This window comes from Symphalangus syndactylus, chromosome 13, assembly GCF_028878055.3.
Source record: "Symphalangus syndactylus isolate Jambi chromosome 13, NHGRI_mSymSyn1-v2.1_pri, whole genome shotgun sequence".
Classification (NCBI taxonomy): Eukaryota; Metazoa; Chordata; class Mammalia; order Primates; family Hylobatidae; genus Symphalangus; species Symphalangus syndactylus.
The window spans coordinates 95717891-95741500 of record NC_072435.2 but is presented as its reverse complement, the minus strand read 5'-3'; the positions used below and the strand labels follow the sequence as shown (position 1 = coordinate 95741500).

Below are 23610 nucleotides of genomic sequence, written 5' to 3'. Positions count from 1 at the left end.
CACTTATTTTACCTCTCTGAGCCTCAGTTTCCTTGTAAAATAGAAACATTAGTACCTATTTAATTGAATTTGGGGAAGAATAAAATAAGGTAATGCAGAGAAAATACTTTGCCTCTTACAAATTGAGTATCAAATAAACCTCAGATATTACTACTAAGACCAGTATCAGCATTTCCAGTAGCTCTGTTTGCCTCTCTCACTTTGTGCCATTTTATGGGGAAAACTACATGCTATCATGATATTTGTAAAGCTAGAATTCTTAAATATCTTATTCCTTTATAAATGTCAAGATTCTACTGCTTTTGCTAAACTTAAAGAGAAAAGTTATATTATGGTATTTATCACATCATTCTTCAATTATGAAATGCTATATACATGAAAGGAGAGTATAATGGTTTTATAGACTGGAAAATTTATTTGCATGATAAAATAGCATCAAATGACATTAAATTTTCAGCTACCTAAAATTCCCATGAGGACCGCAGGTTCCTTGGATGGAATTTGTTGTAAGAAGGGTAGGATATCATCAAGTACAAACCACTTATCCAAGTATTCCAAAATCTTTCCTAAGCACACTAATGAATTTACACGAACCTATTAAAAGAGGTAAACTGCATTAGTCATTTAAAGTTTTCAAAATCTAGAACAAAATATTTAAGTGTAAACTTAATCTTCATATAAATATGTTAAAGTCTCAAGAATAAATGTAGATTTAGAAGCTCTCATCCTTTATCAACATAGGAAATTCACTTATTTACTAATTTTCCTGGCTTATTTCACAAAGAATTTATGATTGCTTCACCAGGTCACTAGTGAGCTAAAGACAAGGAATGACTACAATTTTGTAACATTTTAAAGTGATTAGGATTTGAGAAACTTTTACTACATATGTGTTACTATCATAAGAACACTCCTTTGGGGACATTTGAATAATAAAAAGGACTACATTCTTTGCACCAAGTGATCATTTTCACCCAAATTCCAGTATTTTTTTTTTTTTTTTTTTGAGACGGAGTCTCGCTCTGTCACCCAGGCTGGAGTGCAGTGGCGCGATCTCGGCTCACTGCAAGCTCCGCCTCCCGGGTTCACGCCATTCTCCTGCCTCAGCCTCTCAGAGTAGCTGGGACTACAGGCGCCCGTCACCACGCCCGGCTAATTTTTTTGTATTTTTAGTAGAGACGGGGTTTCACCGTGGTCTCGATCTCCTGACCTCGTGATCCGCCCGCCTCGGCCTCCCAAAGTGCTGGGATTACAAGCGTGAGCCACCGCGCCCGGCCCACATTCCAGTATTTTACTCTAACTTGGGTTCAATTCATTCTTAAACTAAATATTTTAACATGTGAAGGTGTCCATATATTTGTTTTCTATTTCTAAATAGGCAGTTATTAAGATCTCTTATTTAGAAGCTTTTATCAAAATTCCATATGCACTTGACTATTTGATAAATACATCATACCCTACTTCTATTTGGAATTTCTTAAGATAGAATATCTTTAAGTCAGGACCATAGTATTAACAAAACTCCAGTTTTCAAAAAAAAGTAAACCAAGAAAGGCAGAAAATAATTTTGTTGGCTAATAAAGCACCATAGTTCTACAGGAAAAATGGGGAAAAATTTCCATTTCTAAAAAACAATGTACAATTGTTTTCTGAAATTAAAACACAAGAGATATTATAAATTCAAAAAGGTATCTGAACGCTTAACTTGTACTCATAATTCGTTTTATAAAAGGAACAGCTGCATTCTACTGAGATATATATATATTTAAAGCAAAACTGAAAATACTAATTTTATTTACTTTTAGGATATATAAAGTATTAGTCATGTAAGTAATGAATAAATATAGCTCTTGGAGGATTTTACCTAACTCTGTGTAGAATTTTTAAAAATTTTGTTTTCAGCGAAGAGTATTAAGATACAATTCTAACTCACGATTCAGGAATTTCCTAGGCAGAATTTTAAACTTTTAGAGATACAGGACTATGAATACAATTTGGGAATTCCTATTTGCCACTCTGAAGGTAGGCAGAAGCACTGAAAATACTATCCAAAATCCACTTAAAAGGTGACATATAAAATGTAAATCCGTTCCTAGTTACTGTTCTAAATATAAGTACATTCATTATAACTTCTTGTAAACAACATGCCTTAACAGCCAGTTGGCATCTTAAAAAGAAACATATATATAACTGGGCAGCAATTCACATCATTTAAGTATCCATGTTTCCCATTTCTACATACCCCTGCATATACTCAGAACTGAACTAGAACAGGGACTCTTGTTTTGCTTTGGTTTTGGATTTTTTTGGGGGGGTCAGGGAGCGGCGGGGGCTTGCTCTGTCACCTAGACTGGAAGGCAGCAGCACAATCACAACTCACTGCAGCCTCGACCTCTTGGTCTCAAGTGATGCTCCTGCCATGCCACCAAACCCAGCTAAATTTTTTTATTTTTAGTAGAGACGAGGTCTCGCTGTGTTGCTCATGCTCGTCTTGAACTCAGTGCTCGAGATCTACTCACCTCAGCCTCCCAAAGTGTTGGGATTAAAGGCGTGAGCCACCATGCCCAGCCTACAACATGTACTTTGAGAAAATGTATGTTAAAATAAATTTATGCTGCCATAAAATAAGGTATATAGTATGATTATAAGATCTTTAAAAGGGCATTTTGAAAACCAAATTTTAAGCTGTATATTACTACCACCTATTTTGAAAATTCAATCGTAAAATTGAGAATTTCAGAGAAAACAGCTACTTTTAATGATGGTGAAGACTCAGAGAGGCACAGTGACTTTTCAAGGTCACAGGGGTTGTTAGTAACAAAGTGAGAATAACTATAAACAAGTTATCTACAGCCAAGATGAAATACATCAACAATCTATAAAAGGGTTATTAAGCAATAAGAAAATGATTTAAAGCACTGACAAGTGAAAGAAAAACAAAATTAATATGCAATTACTTACAGCAAGGGAAGACGTTTGTAGACAAGCATTTTTAATTCTTGGTATCAAAGCATTTTTCATGGATGGGTAGTCTATAAGATTTGCAAAGGTTGGAATGATGTTTAGACAGAGCTCCTATCAAGAAAATAAACTGAATCAATATTAGGGAAAGACTCATCTTTTCTCTCCGATATTATAAAGTTTTGCATTTGCATGGCTAAACTGTCATATAGTTTGAAATAAATTTTCATATATATTATTTGGTCCTTTCAACAACTCTTTGAATAATGAATGGTTATAATCACTTTTCAGTTTTACAGATGAGAAAAAAAGCTCAGAAGACATTACTCAAAGTCATACTAGGTCATAATAACTAGTGTATGACATCCAAACTCCCTGATCTCATTCCTAATCTCTTTCTTTGATAACACAAGTCCTCGTTTATCTTTAAATAACAAGCGCATATAAGTTTTGCTATCTCTCACAAGAAGAGAAAATCAAGTATGAAATCATGTAAAAACACTCCTCTCAAGTAATTCTCTTAGCTGTTACATATATCCATATGATAAAATACAAACACTTTTTTAAAAAAACATATTGAAAAGAGTGTTTAATTTTTTTTTTTTTCTTGAGACAGGACCTTGCTCTGTCACCCAGGCTGGAGTGCAGTGACGCAATCATAGCTCACTGCAGCATCAACCTCCCAGTCTTGTGTGATCCTCTGGCCTCAGCCTCCTGAGTAGCTGGGACTACAGGTACACGCCATCACACCCAGCTAATTTTTTTTTTTTTTTTTTTTTTGAGAAGGAGTTTTGCTCTTGTTGTGCAGGCTGGAGTGTAGTGACATGACCTTGGCTCACAGAATCCTCCGCCTCCCAGGTTCAAGGAATTCTCCTGCCTCAGCCTATTGAGTAGCTGGGATTACAAGGGATTACAGGCACGTGCCAACACACCCAGCTAATATTTCGTATTTTTAGTGGAGATGGGGTTTCACCATATTGGCCAGGCTGGTCTCCAACTCCTGACCTCAAGTGATCCACCTACCTTGGCCCACGCCCAGCTAATTTTTCAATTTTTTTGTAAAAACAAGGTCTCACTATGTTTCCCAGGCTGGTCTTGAATTCCTGAGCTCAAGCAATCCTCTCACCTCGGCCTCCCAAAGTGCTAAGATTACAGGCATGAACCACTGAGTCTGGCCTTAAAAGAGTGTTTAATAATTTTTAGAAGAAAACTGAGGACAGAGTATTACATAATCCCAATTCTTTTTTTTTTTTTAGTTTTCTTGTTTTTTTTTCTTTTTTGGAGAGTCTTGCTCTGTCACCCAGGGTGGAGTGCAGTGGCAAATTCATAGCTCACTGCAGCCTCCTGGGCTCAAGTGATCCTCCTCCCCAACTCAGCCTCCCAAGTAGCCGGCACTACAGGCATGCACTGCCATGCCTGGTTAATTTTATCATCTTTTATTTTTGGTACAGACAGGGTCTTACTGTGTTGCCCAGGCAGGTCTCAAACTCCTGGCTTCAAGGGATCCTCCCACCTCAGTCTTCCAAAGTGCTGAAATTACAGGTGTGAGCTACCACACCTAATCCCAAGTTCTAAAATGTGTAGGTACCTGTGTCTATCTGTAGGCTTAGGAAAAAAGACTAGATGGATATATCTGAAAATGTTAACCATAGTCATCTGTGAGAGAAAATTTTAATTTCTTTTTTTTGTATTTGTAAGTACTTCCAAATTCTGAAACTTAAAGCAAGCATAACTCAGAAATGGGGGAAAAAGAAGATTTAAAACATTCTTGTTAACTAATGTGGTGCCATAGTAGAAATAACTGGTAATTCTGGGAATAACAGGAAAACGGAGGGATGATTGGGGGCTAGGGAACTAAATGAGAAAATGAAAAGAAGAAATGGCTTGAGAACTAACTGGCTAAAGTACACACATCTCAGGCAGTTTATGAGAGATGATCCTTGTAGCAAAGCATAAGAGAAGGGACCACTGAGGAAAATGGAAGCACAAATGTGAATTAGGAAGGATACTACTGAAAGTACTGGCAAACTTTAAGACATCCATTTATAGTTAGAAGACAGAAATAAATTAACTACTAAGAATCTGTTATCAGAACACTGGATATATTTTATTTGCTTTAACTTATTCTTAGGCTTCCAAAAGGCAAATGTAAGAGAGTTGTTTGTATCCACTCAGAACTATTAATAACTAAGTGATTGATAAAATTTAAAAATGAGCCAGGCATGGTGGTGTATGTTCCTGTGGTCCCTGCTACTAGGGAGGCTGAGGGAGGATCACGTGAGCCTGAGAGAGCATGGGAGGTCAAGGCCACAGTGAGCTAAGATTGTGCCACTGCACTCAAGCCTGGGCAACAGAGTAACAGCCTGTCTCAAAAATAAATAAATTAATTAATTAATTAAGGACCACAGATGGGAGAAGAGAATGGCCAAGTGTAAGCAGTCAGTGGGACACTACGTTCCTATGTTCTCGTAAGGAGCTTCCTTACAGAAGATCAGCCTTTAAGACAGAGAGACAGAGACAGGCAGACTTATAGGAAAGGACCCCCTAACACCTGTATTATTAAAAAGCGACTGGAAAGTGCCATGCTATCCAATCAAACTCAGAGCAGGAGGTTACAAAGAGGCAAATCTTAAATTCTGTCTAAATCACTTAGCTAACATAGGGGAGAGCTCGCTCCCGAAGAGGAGACAGGATGAGGAACTTTATTTATTTATTTATTTATTTATTTTTGAGAGGGAGTCTCACTCTGTCACCCAGGCTGGAGTGCAGTGGCACGATCTCAGCTCACTGCAACCTCCACCTCCCGGGTTCAAGCAATTTTCCCTGCCTCAGCCTCCTGAGTAGCTGGGATTACAGGTACCCGCCACCACACCCAGCTAATTTTTGTATTTTTTTAGTAGAGACGGGGTTTTGCCATGTTGGCCACGCTGGTCTTAAACTCCTGACCTCAGGTGGCCTCCTAAAGCACTGGGATTACAGGCATGAGCCACCGCACCCAGCCCAGGATGAGGAACTTAATAACAGCCGGGATGAGGAACTTAATAACAGGAGATTGAAAAACACAAAATCAAACCTCAAAGGAGTCTAATTAGCAAATTCTCAGAAACTTCTGTTTATTTTACACTTTATAATGGGTGGTGGGTGGCGGCAATGAAGATAACTTCGATATCCATTTAAAAGGTAAAAGGTAAATTTCAAAAATTTGTCTGATATACATGTTTATAATGCCTCTTTTTAAGAACTCTACCTTTTGCAAACCATCTTCTACCTGTCCAAATGTTTTCAGAACCATCTCTAGCCTCTTAAATATTTCTAATCAAACTTAACTTTAAAAATTTCAATTTAAAAATGAATTTCAGATGTTACTTTCTAGCCTATTTGCAAGAACCTTGAGGAAAAGATTTCTTACTTCTTGCTTTCTCTAGGATTCTCCTAATTGTTTAGATATGCTTTATCAACTAAACAGTGCTAATTTCGTGACTAAAGACTTACACTGAATGATACGAGAAATACTGGTTTCCCCAACCTGGCCAACATGGTGAAACCCCATCTCTACTAAAAATACAAAAAAAATTAGCCAGGCATGGTCGCCCATGCATGCAATCCCAGGTACCTGGGAGGCTGAGACATGAGAATGGCTTGAACCCAGGAGGCGGAGGTTGCAGTGAGCCAAGATTGCGCCACTGCACTCCAGCCTGGAAAAAAAAAAGGAAGAAATGCTGGTTTCCAAATCCTAGCAAAGTTACAAAGTCAATCTGAATTATATACTACTTCAATAAAATACTTGCTGACACTTATTGGCCAAACTAACTATAAAGAAAAATGGATTTCATGTCACTTAATCTTCCCCTCCCTCTTCTTTAATATCACTAAATAAAACAAGTTTGGCTGCACAGAGCCTGTGGGAATGTTTTGTGAGGCTATAATTCACAATTTCTTTAGAAAGAACTAAGAAATAGAGGTAGACACACCTTCCCCACTCATCCATGTCATTTGGACAAAGGCAGCATACCCTCACCTTTATGAAGGCAAATCTAATTATAAGAAAAAAATGTTAACATCAACCTCACAGCCTTGAACAAACGAAATAACTTAGCAGACAAAGACTGAATTAAGTCCAAAAAGTGACCTTAAATATGTAGTATTAGGTTCATATTAACTTTGGAGTAAAGAACTTTAAAAAAATCCTATTTTATTAAAATGTCTATACTAGCAGAGACTATAAGCTTTTACTACAAAACCATCCTGCAGAGAGATGTTCTTAACATAAGTATGTATTTTCGAAGTGAAAAAACTAAATTACACTTTTAATAGTGATCCGGAATTTCCTTCAGACAAAGAACTCATAGCACCAAAATTTTAATTGCAAAGACTATAAAACTAACAGTTTGACAAAGTATATGGTGTTCTAAGATTGCCTTTGTGGAACAAAAGTTATGACTATACATGCATTAACAATGATCACACTAAATTACTGTCTGCTTTTCCATCTACCTGCTGTACAAATTAACTTCATTGCAGAAGAAACAGCATCTCTACATAGAAAACTGAGTTACCAAGCATGAAGGAAAATTATGAGTATGGGAAAATACCTACTCAATGTTTTATGAGAAAAAGGCACATGTGGCCAGGCACGGTGGCTCAGGCTTATAATCCCAGTACTTTGGGAGGCTGAGGCAGGAGGATCACCTGAGGTCAAGAGTTCGAGACCAGCCTGGCCAAAATGGCGAAACCCTGTCTCTACTAAAAATACCAAAAATTAGCCAGGTGTGGTGATAGGCACCTGTAGTTCCAGCTACTAGGGAGGCTGAGGCAGGAGAATTGCTTGAACCCAGGAGGCGGAGGTTGCAGTGAGCCGAGATTGTGCCACTGCACTCCAGCCTGGGCGACAGAGCGAGACTCAGTCTCAGAAAACAAAAAAAAAAGGAAGAAAAGAAAAAGGCACATGTATCTTCGGAATTTTTGTTCATAATTATCAGTTTAGAAAGAAGCAGAAAGAAGAAGGTATACAATAATACAAACTACAATATATCAAATCTTCTTCCATAATAGTACATTTCTGATAAATAAAAGCAACAAATCTACCTTATAATGCAGGTATTATGTACACAGACTGATTACTTTTTTCACTTACAATACACTGATTCTTTAAATTAGGAGTGAATATATTTTAGTTACAGTATTTCAATAATGTGATTCAAAAGATAAATATATTTACTATTGAGTTATGTATTTTATGACTTAAATCCAAAATGTACTTTATACCTCTTCTTCTGCTTTAAGAATCAAAATCATCATTAAAGAAAAACAAAACAGATACTGTACCTGGATCTGAATGGAAGGAGCTTCTAGTGCTCTGTAAACCATGGGTAGAACACTGTTCTTTATCTCATCAGGAGGGGTTTTGGTTAGTAGCAAATCCATTTTTTGTAGGAAAATTAACAAAATCTGTTTAGAAAATGGAAACAATGTATTAAAACCTGGAATCTTTAAGAGATTCAATATATGCCAAATGTAAAGCTTCTTCAAAAGAATAACTCATATATTTTGACACTCACCATGTTGCTAGCCTGAAGGCGTGGAAGACAAAAACATACAAATCAAGTCTCTTACATTTCTGGAGGCACAATATTTAACATCTGCTCTGAGTTTAAATGTTAATCAAATAAAGACTAATCTCCTCTCATATATCTACAGTAATCTATCACTTGCCCACACATACCAACTATCTGGAAAGCTACAGGGTAAAAAAAGCCTGTAAAGTGAGATATCCCAAAGAAGTAAATTCCATCACTTGGCTTCTATGAAGCTCAAGAGAAAAAGAGAAAGTACAGAACTGAGAAGGAGTATAAGAAAAAATTCTAGACGCCAGGTGCAGTGGCACACACCTGCAGTCCCAGCTATTTGGGCGGCTGAGACAGGGGAATTGCTTGAGCCCAGAAGTTCAGTCCAGCCAAGGCAACATAGCAAGACCCTATCTCTTAAAAGAATTTTTTTTATTTTAGAAAAAAATGTTTTTGAGTTGTCCCTGGTCATTCTTCCACATACCTAAATTATAAGGAACATACTGCCCCTTCTATTTATACAGAAATTAGTTTTGCCAAGACTCAGCGAAGAATATTCGGAAGAAATTTTTTTTTTTTTTTTTTTTTTGAGACAGGGTCTCACTCACTCTGTCACCCAGGCTGGAGCGCAGTGGTGCGATCATAGCTTACCACAGCCTCGACCTCCCAGGGCTCAGGTGATCCTCCCACCTCAGCCTTCTGAGTAGCTGGGACCACAGGCAGGCACCCGGCTTATTTTTGTATTTGTTTGAAGAGACAGGGTTTCACCATGTTGCCCAGGCTGGTCTTGAACTCCTGGGCTCAAGCAATCTGCCTGCTTTGACATGCCAAAGAACTGGGATTACAGGCGTGAGCCACTGCACCTGGCCCAAAAGGTATTTTTAACTGGACAACTAAGAGAAAAAAGAATGGAGGCAAATAAGAATTCAGATTATAGGTTCCTTAGGGTACTATCTTGACTGATGCATAGCTTAGGAACAGTGGCTCCACCAACTTTCCCTCATGACACCTTGACCATTTGGGGGAACCCTGCTTCACAGGCTACAGCTCCCTCACTTGTTCTTTCCCTAATCCACAGAAACTCTCGCCTTACCACCACATACTTCCTTCTGTTCCCCTCCTTTCAAGGGAAGGACTACAAAGAATCATAAAACCATTAAATTAGATAGTTGATATATAACTAATAAGCTATTCCTATACAGTGGTAGAAACATGTAATAATACCTGCTATGTGCCAGAAAATTTCATTTAATTTCAACAATCCTTTTCATTTTAGAAATGAGGAAATAGAAGCTTTAAGACGGTAACGACGCAAGTCATACTTCAAGTAAGGAGATAAAGAAGCCCCAATTCAACCCAGGTGTGTGACCGTACTGCTCTTAAATCCAACATTACCTTGAATCTAGCAAATACATATTATATACATGAGAGACTGATTACTTTTTTCACTTACAATACACACACACATTATTCCCATGGTGCTGTAAGCATTTTCCTATTCTAGTGGAAGTAGTTATTAGCAATAAAATGGAGAGAAACTACCGGCACAAAGCACCTACATATTAAAGACTTAAATAAAAAAATAATCAAAAATACTTCAAATACTTCGAAGTGCAAGAGCAAAACAAATATTATTTTCCTAAACCTGTAACTTTCTACAAAGTATATATATGGTACATAAAGAACAGTATAACACACGCAAAATTTCACTGCAGTTTATTTTCTGAGATAGTAACTTATGGAGAGCTATAGACATTTAACTGCAAAGTTCTATCATAATTTTAAAAATAGTTTGCTTCAAACATGTAAAGCAGCTTTCTGACTAATGGAAAAGAAAGTCTCATACACTTACCTCAGTATTTTTTAAGTCATATATTCATTCCTTTTGTTTTCAGTGACAGTCACCATCACAAATAACAGTAGATAAATACACAAAAATATCTATAAATACCTGGATTGGCTCTTGCTGCTTAAACACAGGGCCAAGTTCAGGTAGAATTAATTTGACATATTCTTCTTTAGTGCATTCCTCAGCAATAAGTAGAACATTGGGCAAAACAAAAGGTACCATGTCAGGGTTTACAAATTCTGAAGTCAAACAAGGCAAAATTCTCTGCACAATGACACGCTGAAAGGCAAAAATGTTTTTTATAAAAAAAAAAACTTATTAAAGGTTTTTAGTATTAGCTAACACTAAAGTCTAAAACCTCTAAGCCCTTTAGGTAATGTGACCATACAATTTATGGTTGAAACTGGTATGTTTTGAGAGTAAAGTGGGATGCTATTGCTAATTATGCAAGGATAAATAGCATAAACTGGAAAGGTCATGGGTAAAAGGGGACACACGGTCACCCTACCTGTAGGAAACTTTCCCTAATTATTCTCCACTGCTATGTTTGTTTCTCCTCTTAATTACTTCATTACTTATGATTCATACCACACGACATAAACACTATCATGTACTGTTAACTGCTTCACACGTTAACCCTAGCTACACTTACTATAAGGGCCTGAGAGCAGGGACAATATTTTATGCCTCCTCTTTACTCTCCATAGCATCTAAGTAAAGTGTCAGACAAACAGTAGGTAACTAACAAATATCTGATAGATTAAACACTGGAAATGTTTTTACAACCAGGAATTATTAGTATTCCAACCAGTGCCTCTTCAGCATTCACCAACATTTTAAAAACTGTATTACACTCATCATTTAATAAGTCAGAAAAGGAGTAAAGGAATTGGAAAGGCTAATATCAATAGAAGTACCCCTTTAACTGCTGGTGAGACAATGAACTCCACATGACAGCTTATGGACTCTTCTTCTGACCTTTAATGTCCAACTGCTGTCTCTGCCTAGTTAGTATCCTAAATTTTTTAGCCTATTTATTTCTGGACCATGCAAAAAACGGTCCACTGAACTTTTGGCTTCAGCAGGCAGTGTTTTATAGTCATTTAGTACCTCAGGCAAAGTTATATTATTTCCTTGGAAGAGTTATGGTAGTAAGTCAAAATAAACTTTAACTTCTAAAATCCTGATTATTAATAAGAAACTAACAACAACAAACCTTGGGCAGTTTTGGTAGAACCTTTGGCAGTCCTTTGAAAAACTGTGATTTCTGAAGATTATCTCTTTGGAATAAGGTATCAAAATATTGCAGTGTTACTGCACCAACATCATCAAAGAAGGGAATCTAAAAAAAAAAATGGAAATAAAGTATTTTGATAAATGTTAAATTGAAAGTACTTCTCATATATGAAACCGTCACAATATGGTAAAAAATATACTCAGAAACATTTAGCAAAATGCTGAAGATCACCTTAGAAATTCTAATTATAAAACTTTGAGGTCAGGAGATCGAGACCACGGTGAAACCCCGTCTCTACTAAAAAATACAAAAAATCAGCCGGGCGTGGTGGCGGGCGCCTGTAGTCCCAGCTACTCGGAGAGGCTGAGGCAGGAGAATGGCATGAACCCGGGAGGCGGTGCTTGCAGTGAGCCGAGATTGTGCCACTGCACTCCAGCCTGGGCGACAGAGCGAGACTCCGTCTCAAAAAAAAAAAAAACAAAAAACAAAAAACTTTGAATAAGAAAATAAACTATTTTTCAAGTTCAAATCTTTGGAATCTGTACCTGTGAATTGGCTGGGTAAAAACTTTCTTTTATGTAAGTCTAAAATATTGAAAGATTAAATAAAATAATTCGAAGGCATAAAAATACCAGTTATTAGTTAAAATCCATGGTTGGCTAGGGCACAGTGGCTCATGCCTATAATCCCAACACTTTGGGAGGCCGAGGCAGGCGGATCACCTGAGGTCAGGACAAGACCAGCCTAGCCAACATGGTGAAACCCCGTCTCTACTAAAAATACAAAAATTAGCCAGGTGTGGTGGTGGGTGCCTGTAATCCCAATTACTTGGGAGACTGAGGCATGAGAATCGCTTGAACCTGGGAGGTGGAGGTTGCAGTGAGCGGAGATCGTGCCACTACACTCCAGCCTGGGTGACAGAGCGAAACTGTCTAAAAAAAAAAAAATCCATGGTTATATGAGCGAAATAAAGGACTATGAATTCTCTAGGAGTCTAGAACATCTGTTTACTTAATTGTGACTGTTAGCACTCTGCTTATTTGAAATCTTAATTTTCTATTAGAGCAATTATGTACATACTTGGCTGTGTAAGATTAAGCAAAGTTGAATATTTAATACATTCAAGGACACAGATGTTATTTGGGGCTATATCTGACTGTTGCTTTAGAAGAACTTAATCTCAGAACAGGGATCTCTGGGGAAAAACATTTTTTTAAAACCCAAAAACTTAATCTACTTCAACTCATTTTTTGTTCCTCTGTCTTAGGCAGAAATCCACATGTACTCACCTTTGTCATTTGGTCTGCATCTGGTCTTACAGTTGGAGTTACATTTAACAGTAGCTTTACATGTTCACGAACTTCCTCAGGTATATTTGTAAGTGAACTAGATCCTAAACGACTCAACTATTCAAAAGAGTGATAACATTAAAGGAGTATAGAATATTTAAAAAGATATATACATTTAAGAAAACATTTAAAAATTTACTCAATATTTTACTACAAATTTACTGACTACATTTTAAACAAATTGTTAATTCTATTGTTGCAAAACAAAACCCTTATCTTTAATACCCAAAATTGTTTCTATTCCTACAGTAAAATGTTCCAGTATTTATATTTACTCAAATGCCATGACTAAAGTTCTAGTAACAAATTTTAACTAGTCCTCTCTATTTATTTGAAAAAAATATTTTTTTGAGACAGGGTCTCACTCTGTCACCCCAGGCTGGCATGCAGTGGCACAATCACAGCTCACTGCAGCCCCAAACTCCCAGGCTCAAGTGATCCTCCCAGCCCGATCGGCCTTCCAAGTAGCTGGGACTACAGGCATGTGCCACCAAGCCCAGCTAACTTTTTGTATTTTTTTTTTTTTTTTTGTAGAGAAGTGGTTTAGCCATATTACCCAGGCTGGTCTCAAACTCCTGGACTCAAGTGATCCACCCGCCTTGGGTCTCCCCAAGTGCTGGGATTACAGGCGTGAGCCAGCACACCTGGCCTAGTCTGCGTTACTTATAAATTTGTTAAAAATATAATAAATTATTAGGCTGATCTTATACAAACTTAAAATGAGATACTCATGTCATTTAGAGAATTTCCTGAACACACTTTGGAAAAAAATCAGACACATTTAATAAATTTTTTAACGCAAGCAAATTATTTATAGGCAAATACCTGATCCAACTGCCTACTGAAACTCTTGTAAATATCTTGCTTGTTGACTTCAAATATAGGTTTCCCTTTATTAAATACAGCATACATAACAGTTCCTAAAGAATACATATCACTGGCTGTTTCACAGCTCACAGAAAGTATGTATTCAGGAGCCAAATATTCAGGATTTGGAAGACACAATGAAGGTAAATTTGGGTCCCATTCTTTACAAGGAAACTTAGGCTGTAGTAAGAAAAAGAATTACATGAGTTACTTCAAATTCAACCAAACAACTATCAAGCAGTAGCAATCTATCTTTAAATTTCTACTCGGTCATGCAAGTAAAAATGCTATCACACCTTCAATCCCAAAATTCCCAAATTCCCAAGTGTAAAAAAGTTCATGCAACAAACTGAGAAACAAGAACTGTTACAACTGAGATTACTGGAGTCTCTTCCAGAAGACAAATTATCACTGTAATATGAACATGTGAAGGTCTGGCTCATGTTTTATGATACACAGGCTTCAAAAGTTGTATGAGCTCAGATAGAGACTGTTGTTTGCAATTTGTTCTTTCACTAATTAGCTATGTGATTTAGTTAAAAAGTTCAAAAGATTACAGTAAGGATTAAACAAATGTGTGGAAGTTTGACCTAGCAGTGTCTGACCCACTTATGATATATATTCAACCAATACTAGTTAGTTCTGATTACCTTAAAAATGGCTGCTCAACTTACAAATCTTAGGTCAAATCACGGGCCCTCTAACAACTACATATAATAAAAACCTATCACCAAGGATCATAAGGTGCCATATCACCAAGGATCTTCTATGCCATGCAGACCCAATCAGTACAAAGCAGAACTGATTTAATGCAGTGTTTCTCTAAGTATGAATAGGCAGGTATCCTAATCATTAAGAAAAAGTGCTTTGGAAGCAGAAAGGCTGCGTTCAAATTCTGGCTCTATCACTTACCATCTACCTAAATTTAGGCAGGTTCTTTTATTCTCTGAGCCTACTTAACTTATCTGTATTATTCCTATACCCCACTGAGTTATTGTGAGGATTAAATAAGTACAGAGAAAGTGTGTGGAAAAGTGCTTCAATAAGAATGTTAGCTATTGCCATTGCTATTATTATGTTCCCCAAAGAATAGTCCATGACCCAATAAACAGGAAACACTGCTAGAGAGTCACATGTGTTATTGCATTTGACATCCTGAAGAAAAAAAAAACCCTATTTAATCAAATAGTTATTAAATTTATTTAACTCTGGCATCCTTTTCTCAAATAACACTAACTACTGTGGTAGTAATGTGCCGAAGAATACTCTTAAGTGCAATGAACACTAGAAATTTTCTATAAAGCTGTATATCTAAACATACCACTGTACTACATAGCCTATTTCTAGTCCATTCCAGATGCAATCAAAATTTCCCTGGCCTCAAAAATTAGAAGACTAAAATTTTCATTACCTCTTGTTCAGAAGGATTGGTTGATGATACACAAAAATCAAAACCCATTATTTTCCAGGCTCCACTTTTATTCAAAATTATATTTTCAGGAGTAATATTTCCATGCACCATTTTCACACTGCTATGCAAGAATGACAATCCTTCAGAAACCTGTAAATGGAAAAAACATATTTTACACTAAATAAAACTCCTTTCAATTATAATAAAATGTCTCACAAAAATAATAATTATTGCTACTCCTCACAATAAAAGTTTTGCGTGTCAGCTAAAAATCAAATTTCATCATAAATACCAAAGTATACATAGATGTAGTCAATTGCCAGGACAATCTGAAGATTAGTGAGAAAAATCTAGTTATAAAACCAGAGTACACCTATTTATTAAGTTCCTTCCTATATGCATATAAACAGAAGAAAAGATAAAGAATCCTTTGATGTCCAAATTTATTCAGTTCCTGAGTTTGAAAAGTGAGGGAATCTTTGATTCTTCAGTTGCAGACAGTGAATATTAAGATTTTTATATACATACCCTTCAGATTGAAATTCAGTTTTCCTAAATAGTATTGTACTCAGTTTTCAAATATTCAACTGAAGTTCACTTATTCTCACATTGGATTAATATTTGGTAATTTTTTTATTTGTCCCTGACATCACCACGGAATGTGTCAACCAAAACTAAAGGTTAGATTTCTGTTTCCGAGGAGTAGCTTTTGGCAAGCCAATGCACACTGACTTCCAGGACTTGAACATACATTCCAAAGAAGACATATGAATGGGCAACAAACACATGAAAAGATGCTCGAAGTCACGAATCGTTAGGGAAATGCAAATCAAAACCACAATGAGCTCTCACCTCACACCCATGAGGATGGCTACTATTTAAAAAAAGGGAAAATCCAGGCTGCGCACAGTGGCTCATGCCTGTAATCCCAGCCATTTGGGAGGCCGAGGCAGGCAGATCACAGGTCAGGAGTTCGAGACCAGCCTAGCCAACATGGTGAAACCCCATCAATACTAAAAATACAAAAATTAGCCAGGCATGGTGGTGCGCGCCTCTAGACCCAGCTACTCGGTAGGCTGAGGCAGAAGAATCGCTTGAACCCGGGAGGTGGTGGTTGTAGTAAGCTGACATCACGCCACTGAACTCCAGCCTGGGCAACAGAGCAAGACTCCGTCTCCAAAAAAATAAAAATAAAAGAGAAAGAAAAAAGAAAATCCACATCTTTACATACCATGGGGTAATTGAAATAGAGAGAAAAAATAATAACTGCTGGTGAGGATACGGAGAAACTAGAATCTTTGTGCACTGTTGGTGGGAATATAGGTGCTGTGTAAAACAGTATAATTGTTCCCCCCAAAATTAAAAATAGAATCAGTGTATGATCCAGCAATTCCATTTCTGGGTAGATACTCCAAAGAATTGATAGCAGGGTCTTACAGAGATATTTGTATACTCATTTTCATAGCAGCATTATTCACAATAGCCAAAATGTGGAAGCAATTCAAGTGTCCATTGATAGATGACTGGGCACATAAGCTGCTTATAATGTGTATACGCAACTATCATCTATCAATGGACACTTGAATTCCTATGCATATACATATAATGGAATATTATTTAGCCTTTAAAGGGAAGGAAATTCTAACAAATGCTACAACATGGATGAACCTTGAGAACACTATGCTAACACAGGCCAATCACAAAATAACAAATACTGTATGATTCCACTTATATGAAGTACCTAGAGTAGTCAAATTCATAGAGACAGAAAGTATAATTGTGGTTGCCAGGGGCAGGAAGGGAAGAGGAGTTGGAGGAATAAGGAGATATTGTTTCAGGGGCAGAGTTTTAGATTTCTAAGACGAAAACAATTGTGGAGATGTACGGTGGTGATGGTTCCATGACAATGTGAATGTACTTAATGAACGGACTCAAATGTACACTTAAAAATGGTTAAGATGGAAGAGGGCAGAGTAAGATGGCCAAATAGAATCCTACACTGTATGTCCTCCCTGCGCAGGAACACCAAATTTTAAAAACTAGCTGCACACACACACACACACACACACACAAATAAAAATAACCAAAAATCAGGTGAGCACTCACAGTACCTGGTTTTAACTTCGTATCACTGAAAGAGGCACTGAAGAAGTGCTCTTTCATGGCTGGTTAGACAGTCAGTCCTCAATTGCCTACACCATCTCTCCCCAGTCCCTTACTGGGGCTGTACAGCATAGAGACATAATCTGTGCACTTGGGGGACAGCGTAGTGACTAGGAGACTTTATACTGATCTCAGTGCTACCCTGTAACAGCAGAAAGCAAAGCCATGCTGGGCTCGACTAGCACACATGCTCTAAGGGAGCATTTGAACCAGACCTAGCCAGATGGGAATCACCCATCACAGAGGTCAGAACTTGAGTTTCTCGGCAGGCCTCTGCACCATGGACTAAAGTGTTCTGGGGACCTAGATAAACTTGAAAGGCACTCTAGGACTACACAAGGACTGCAATTTCTTTTCTTTTTTTTTTTTTTTGTTTAATTATTACACTTTAAGTTCTGGGATACATGTGCAGAACATGCAGTTTTTTTACATAGGTATACACACGTGCCATGGTGGTTTGCTGCACCCATCAACCCGTCACCTACATAAGGTATTTCTCATAATGCTATCCCTTCCCTAGCCCCCCACCCCTGGACAGGCCCCAGTGTGGGATGCTCCCCTCCCTGTGTCCATGTGTTCTCCTTGTTCAACTCCCACTTATAAGTGAGAACATGCAGTGTTTGGTTTTCTGTTTCTGTGTTAGTCTGCTGAGAATGATAGTTTCCAGCTTCATCCACGTCCCAGCAAAGGACGTGAACTCATCCTTTATTGTGGCTCCATAGTATTCCATGGTGTATATGTGCCACATTTTCTTTAACCAATCTATCATTGATGGGCATTTGGGTTAGTTCCAAGTCTTTGCTACTGTGAATAGTGCTGCAACAAACATACGTGTGCATGTGTCTTTATAGTAGAATCATTTATAATCCTTTGGATATATACCCAGTAATGGGACTGCTGGGTCAAATGGTATTTTTGGTTCTAGATCCTTGAGGAATCGCCATACTGTCTTCAACAATGGTTGAACTAATTTACACTCCCACCAACAATGTAAAAACATTCCTATTTCTCCACATCCTCTCCAGCATCTATTGTTTCCTGACTTTTTAATGATTGCCATTCTAACTGGCGTGAGATGGTATCTCACTGTGGTTTTGATCTGCATTTCTCTAATGACCAGTGATGATGAGCTTTTTTCCATATGTTTGTTGGCTGCATAAATGTCCTTTTCAGAAGTGTCTGTTCATATCCTTCACCCATTTTTTGATGGGGTTGTTTTTTCTTGTATATTTGTTTAAGTTCCTTGTAGATTCTGGATATTAGCCCTTTGTCAGATGGATTGCAAAATTTTCCTCCCATTCTGTAGGTTGCCTGTTCACTCTGATGATAGTTTCTTTTGCTGTGCAGAAGCTCTTTAGTTTAATTAGATCCAGTTTGTCAATTTTGGTTTTGTTGCCATTGCTTTTGGTGCTTTAGTCATGAAGTCTTTGCCCATGCCTAAGTCCTGAATGGTATTGCCTAGGTTTTCTTCTAGGGTTTTTATGGATTTAGGTTTTATGTTTAAGTCTTTAATCCACCTTGAGTTAATTTTTGTATAAGGTGTAAGGAAGGGGTCCAGTTTCAGTTTTCTGCATGTGGCTAGCCAGTTTTCCCAACACCATTCATTAAATAGGAAATCCTTTCCCCGTTGCTTGTTTTTGTCAGGTTTGTCAAAGATGAGATGGTTGTAGATGTGTGGCATTGTTTCTGAGGCCTCTGTTCTGTTCCATTGGTCTACATATCTGTTTTGGTATCAGTACCATGCTGTTTTGGTTACTGTAGCCTTATAGTATAGTTTGAAGTCAGGTAGCATGATGACTCCAGCTTTGTTCTTTTTGCTTAGGTTTGTCTTGGCTATACAGGCTCTTTTTGGTTCCATATGAAATTTAAAGTACTTTTTTTTAATTCTGTGAAGAAAATCAGTGGTAGCTTGATGGGGATAGCATTGAATCTACAAATTACTTTAGGCAGTATGGCCACTTTCACTATATTAATTCTTCCTATCTATGAGCATGGAATGTTTTTCCATTTGTTTGTGTCCTCTCTTATTTCCTTCAGAAGTGGTTTGTAGTTCTCCTTGAAGAGGTCCTTCGCATCCCTTGTAAGTTGTATTCCTAGGTATTTTATTCTCTTTGTATCAATTGTGAATCAGAGTTCACTTATGATTTGGCTCTCTGTTTGTCTGTTATTGCTGCATAGGAATGCTTGTTTATTTTTTATTGATTTTGTTTCCTGAGACTTTGCTGAAGTTGCTTATCAGCATAAGGAGATTTTGAGATGAGACGATGGGGTTTTCTAAACATACCATCATGTTATCTGCAAACAGAGACAATTTGACTTCTTCTCTTCCTATCTGAATACCCTTTATTTCATTCTCTTGCCTGATTGCCCTGGCCAGAACTTCCAATACAATGTTGAATAGGAGTGGTGAAAGAGGGCATTTGTGCCAGTTTTCAAAGGGAATGCTTCCAGCTTTTACTCATTCAGTATGATACTGGCTGTGAGTTTGTCATAAATGGCTCTTATTATTTTGAGATATGTTCCATCAACCCCTAGTTTATTGAGGGTTTTTAGCATGAAGGGGTGTTGAATTTTATCAAAGGCCTTTTCTGCATCTATTGATATAATCATGTGGTTTTTGTCATTGGTTCTGTTTATGTGATGGATGACATTTAATGATTTGCATATGTTGAACCAGCCTTGCATCCCAGGGATGAAGCCGACTTGATCGTGGTGGATAAGCTTTTTGATGTGCTGCTGGATCCGGTTTGCCAGTAGTTTATTGAGGATTTTTGCATCGATGTTCATCAGGGATATTGGCCTGAAATTTTCTTCTTTTGTTGTAGCTCTGCCAGGTTTTGCTATCAGGATGATGGTGGCCTCATAAAATGAGTTAGGGAGGAATCCTTCTTTTTCTCTTGTTTGGAATACTTTCAGAAGGAATGGTACCAGTTCCTTCTACCTCTGGTAGAATTTGGTTGTGAACCCGTCTGGTCTTGGGCTTTTTTCGGTTGGTAGGCTATTAATTACTACATCAATTTCAGAATTTGTTATTGGTCTATTCAGGGATTTGACTTCTTCCTGGTTTAGTCTTGGGCGGGTGTATGTGTCCAGGAATTTATCCATTTCTTCTAGATTTTCTAGTTTATTTGCATAGAGGGACTTATAGTATTCTCTGATGGTAGTTTGTATTTCTGTGGGATCAGTGGTGATATCCCCTTTACCATTTTTTATTGCATCTATCTGATTATTCTCTTTTCTTCTTTATTAGTCTGGCCAGTGGTCTATTTTGTTAATCTTTTAAAAAAAAAAAAAACCAGCTCCTAGATTCACTGATTTATTTTTAAGGGTTTTCATGTCTCTATCTCCTTTGGTTCTGCTCTAATCTTAGTTATTTATTGTCTTCTGCTAGCTTTTGAATTTGTTTGCTCTTGCTTTTCTTTTAATTGTGATGTTAGGATGTTGATTTTAGATCTTTTCTGCTTTCTCCTGTGGACATTTAGTGCTATAAATTTCCCTCTACATACTGCTTTAGCTGTGTCCCAGAGATTCTGGTATGTTGTGTCTTTGTTCTCATTGGTTTCAAAGAACTTATTTATTTCTGCCTTAATTTCGTTATTTACCCAGTAGTCATTCAGGAGCAGGTTCTTCAGTTTCCATGTAGTTGTGTGGTTTTGAGTTAGTTTCTTAATCCTGAGTTCTAATTTGATTGCACTGTGGTCTGAGAGACTGTTTGTTAGGATTTCCATTCTTCTGCATTTGCTGAGGCATGTTTTACTTCCAATTATGTGGTCAAATTTAGAATAACTGCAATGTGGTGCTGAGAAGAATGTATATTCTGTTGATTTGGGGTGGAGAGTTCTGTAGATGTTTATTTGGGCCACTTAGTCCAGAGCTGAGTTCAAGTCCTGAATATCCTTGTTAATTTTCTGTCTCATTGATCTGTCTAATATTGACAATGGGGTGTTAAAGGTACTCACTATTATTGTGTGGGAGTCTAAGTCTCTTTGTAGGTCTCTAAGAACTTGCTTTATGAATCTGGGTGCTCCTGTATTGGATGCATATATATTTAGGATAGTTAGCTCTTCTTGTTGCATTGATCCCTGTACCATTGTGTAGTGCCCTTCTTTGTCTTTTTTGATCTTTGTTGGTTTAAAGGCTGTTATATCAGAGACTAGGACTGCAACCCCTGCTTTTTGTTTGTTTTCCATTTGCTTGGTAAATATTCCTCCGTCCCTTTATTTTGAGCCTATGTGTGTCTTTGCACGTGAGATGAGTCTCCTAAATACAGCACACTGATGGGTCTTGACTCTTCATCCAATTTGCCAATCTGTGTCTTTTAATTGGGGCATTTAGCCCATTTACATTTAAGGTTAATATTGTTATATGTGAATTCGATCCTGTCATTACGATGCTAGCTGGTTTTGCCCGTAGACAATGGGTGCAGCCCACAGATGGTGAGCTGAAGCAGAGTGTGGCTACACCTCACCTGGGTAGCTCAAGGGGTTGGGGAACTCCCTCCTGTAGCCAAGGGAAGCCGTGAGAGACTGTATGTCCCATGAGGGATGGTGCATTGTGGCCCAGATATTATGCTTTTCCCATGGTCTTTGCAACCCGCAGACCAGGAGATTCCCTTGGGTACCTACACCACCAGGACCCTGGGTTTCAAGCACAAAACTGGGTGCCGTTTGGACAGACACCGAGCTGGGTGCAGTTTTTTTTTTTTTCAAACCCCAGTGGTGCCTGGAACTCCAGCGAGACAGAACCGTTCACTCCCCTGGAAAGCAGGCTGAAGCCAGGGAGCCAAGTGGTCTTGCTCAGCAGATCTCACCCCCAAGGAGCCCAGCCAGCTAAGATCCAAGGGCTTGAAATTCTTGCTGCCAGCACAGCAGTCTGAAATCAACCTGGGACACTCGAGCTTGGTGGGGGGAGAGGCGTCTGCCATTACTGAAGCTTCAGTAGGCAGTTTTCCCCTCACAGTGTAAACAAAGCCGCCTAGAAGTTCACACTGGGCAGAGCCCACTGCAGCCGCAAAGCCACTATAACCAGACTGCCTCTCTAGATTCCTCCTCTCTGGGCAGGGCATCTCTGAAAGAAAGGTAGCAGCCCCAGTCAGGGGTTTATACATAAAACTCCCATTTCCCTGAGACAGAGCATTTGAGGGAAGAGGCAGCTGTGGGCACAGCTTCAGGAGACTTAAACATTCCTGCCTACTGGCTGTAAAGAGAGCAGCGGATCTCCCAGCACAGCGTTCGAGCTCTGCTAAGGGACAGACTGCCTCATCAAGTGTGTCCCTGATCCCAGTGCCTCCTGACTGGGAGACACCTCCCAGCAGGGGGTCGACAGACACCTCATACAGGAGAGCTCTGGCTGGCATCTGGCAGGTGCCTCTCTAGGACAAAGCTTCCAGAGGAAGGATCAGGCAGCAATCTTTGCTGTTCTGCACCCTCCGCTGGTGATACCCAGGCAAACAGGGTCTGGAGTGGACCTCCAGCAAACTCCAACAGACATGCAGCAGAGGGGCCTGACTGTCAGAAGGAAAATTAACAAACAGAAAAGAATCAACAGAAAGCATCAACATCAACAAAAAGGACATCTACACAAAAACCCCATTTGAAGGTCACCAACATCAAAGACCAAAGGTAGATAAATCCATGAAGATGAGGAAAAAACAGCGCCAAAAGGCTGAAAATTCCAAAAACCAGAATGCCTCTTCTCCTCCAAAGGATCACAACTCCTCAGCAGCGAGGGAACAAAACTGGACAGAGAATGAGTTTGACGAACTGACAGAAGTAGTCTTCAGAAGGTGAGTAAAAACAAATTCCTCCGAGCTAAAGGAGCATGTTCTAACCCAATGCAAGGAAGCTAGGAACCTTGAAAAAGAGGAATTGCTAACTAGAATAACCAGTTTAGAGAAGAACATAAATGACATGATGGAGCTGAAAAACACAGCATGAGAACTTCATGAAGCATACACAATTATTAATAGCTGAATCAATCAAGTGGAAGAAAGGATATCAGAGACTAAAGATCAACTTAATGAAATAAAGCATCAAGACAAGATTAAAGAAAAAAAGAATGAAAAGGAATGAACAAAGCCTCCAAGAAATATGGGACTATGTGAAAAGACCAAACCTCCGTTTGACTGGTGTACCTGAAGGTGACAGGGAGAATGGAACCAAGTTGGAAAATCCTCTTCAGGATATTATCCAGGAGAACTTCCCCAACCT

The 23610-nt window shown here is 38.3% G+C and overlaps 1 protein-coding gene across 5 annotated transcripts in view; it reads right to left on the bottom strand.

The window, feature by feature from the left end:
• The window catches only part of SCYL2 (SCY1 like pseudokinase 2), a 71850-nt gene that overhangs the window by 13761 nt on the left and 34479 nt on the right, over window positions 1-23610 (bottom strand). For 3 of the 5 annotated variants that reach the window (XM_055240075.2, XM_055240076.2, XM_063615176.1), the window contains exons 5-12: window positions 15239-15388; window positions 13786-14007; window positions 12901-13017; window positions 11591-11716; window positions 10477-10653; window positions 8287-8409; window positions 2962-3075; window positions 462-594 (exon numbers count right to left, since the gene is read on the bottom strand). In XM_055240075.2, coding sequence (XP_055096050.1) covers window positions 462-594; window positions 2962-3075; window positions 8287-8409; window positions 10477-10653; window positions 11591-11716; window positions 12901-13017; window positions 13786-14007; window positions 15239-15388 — 1162 coding nt within the window. Of the gene's footprint in view, window positions 1-461; window positions 595-2961; window positions 3076-8286; window positions 8410-8519; window positions 8532-10476; window positions 10654-11590; window positions 11717-12900; window positions 13018-13785; window positions 14008-15238; window positions 15389-23610 lie in introns of all 5 variants that reach the window. The other 2 variants (XM_055240074.2, XM_055240073.2) reach the window with 1 other exon arrangement.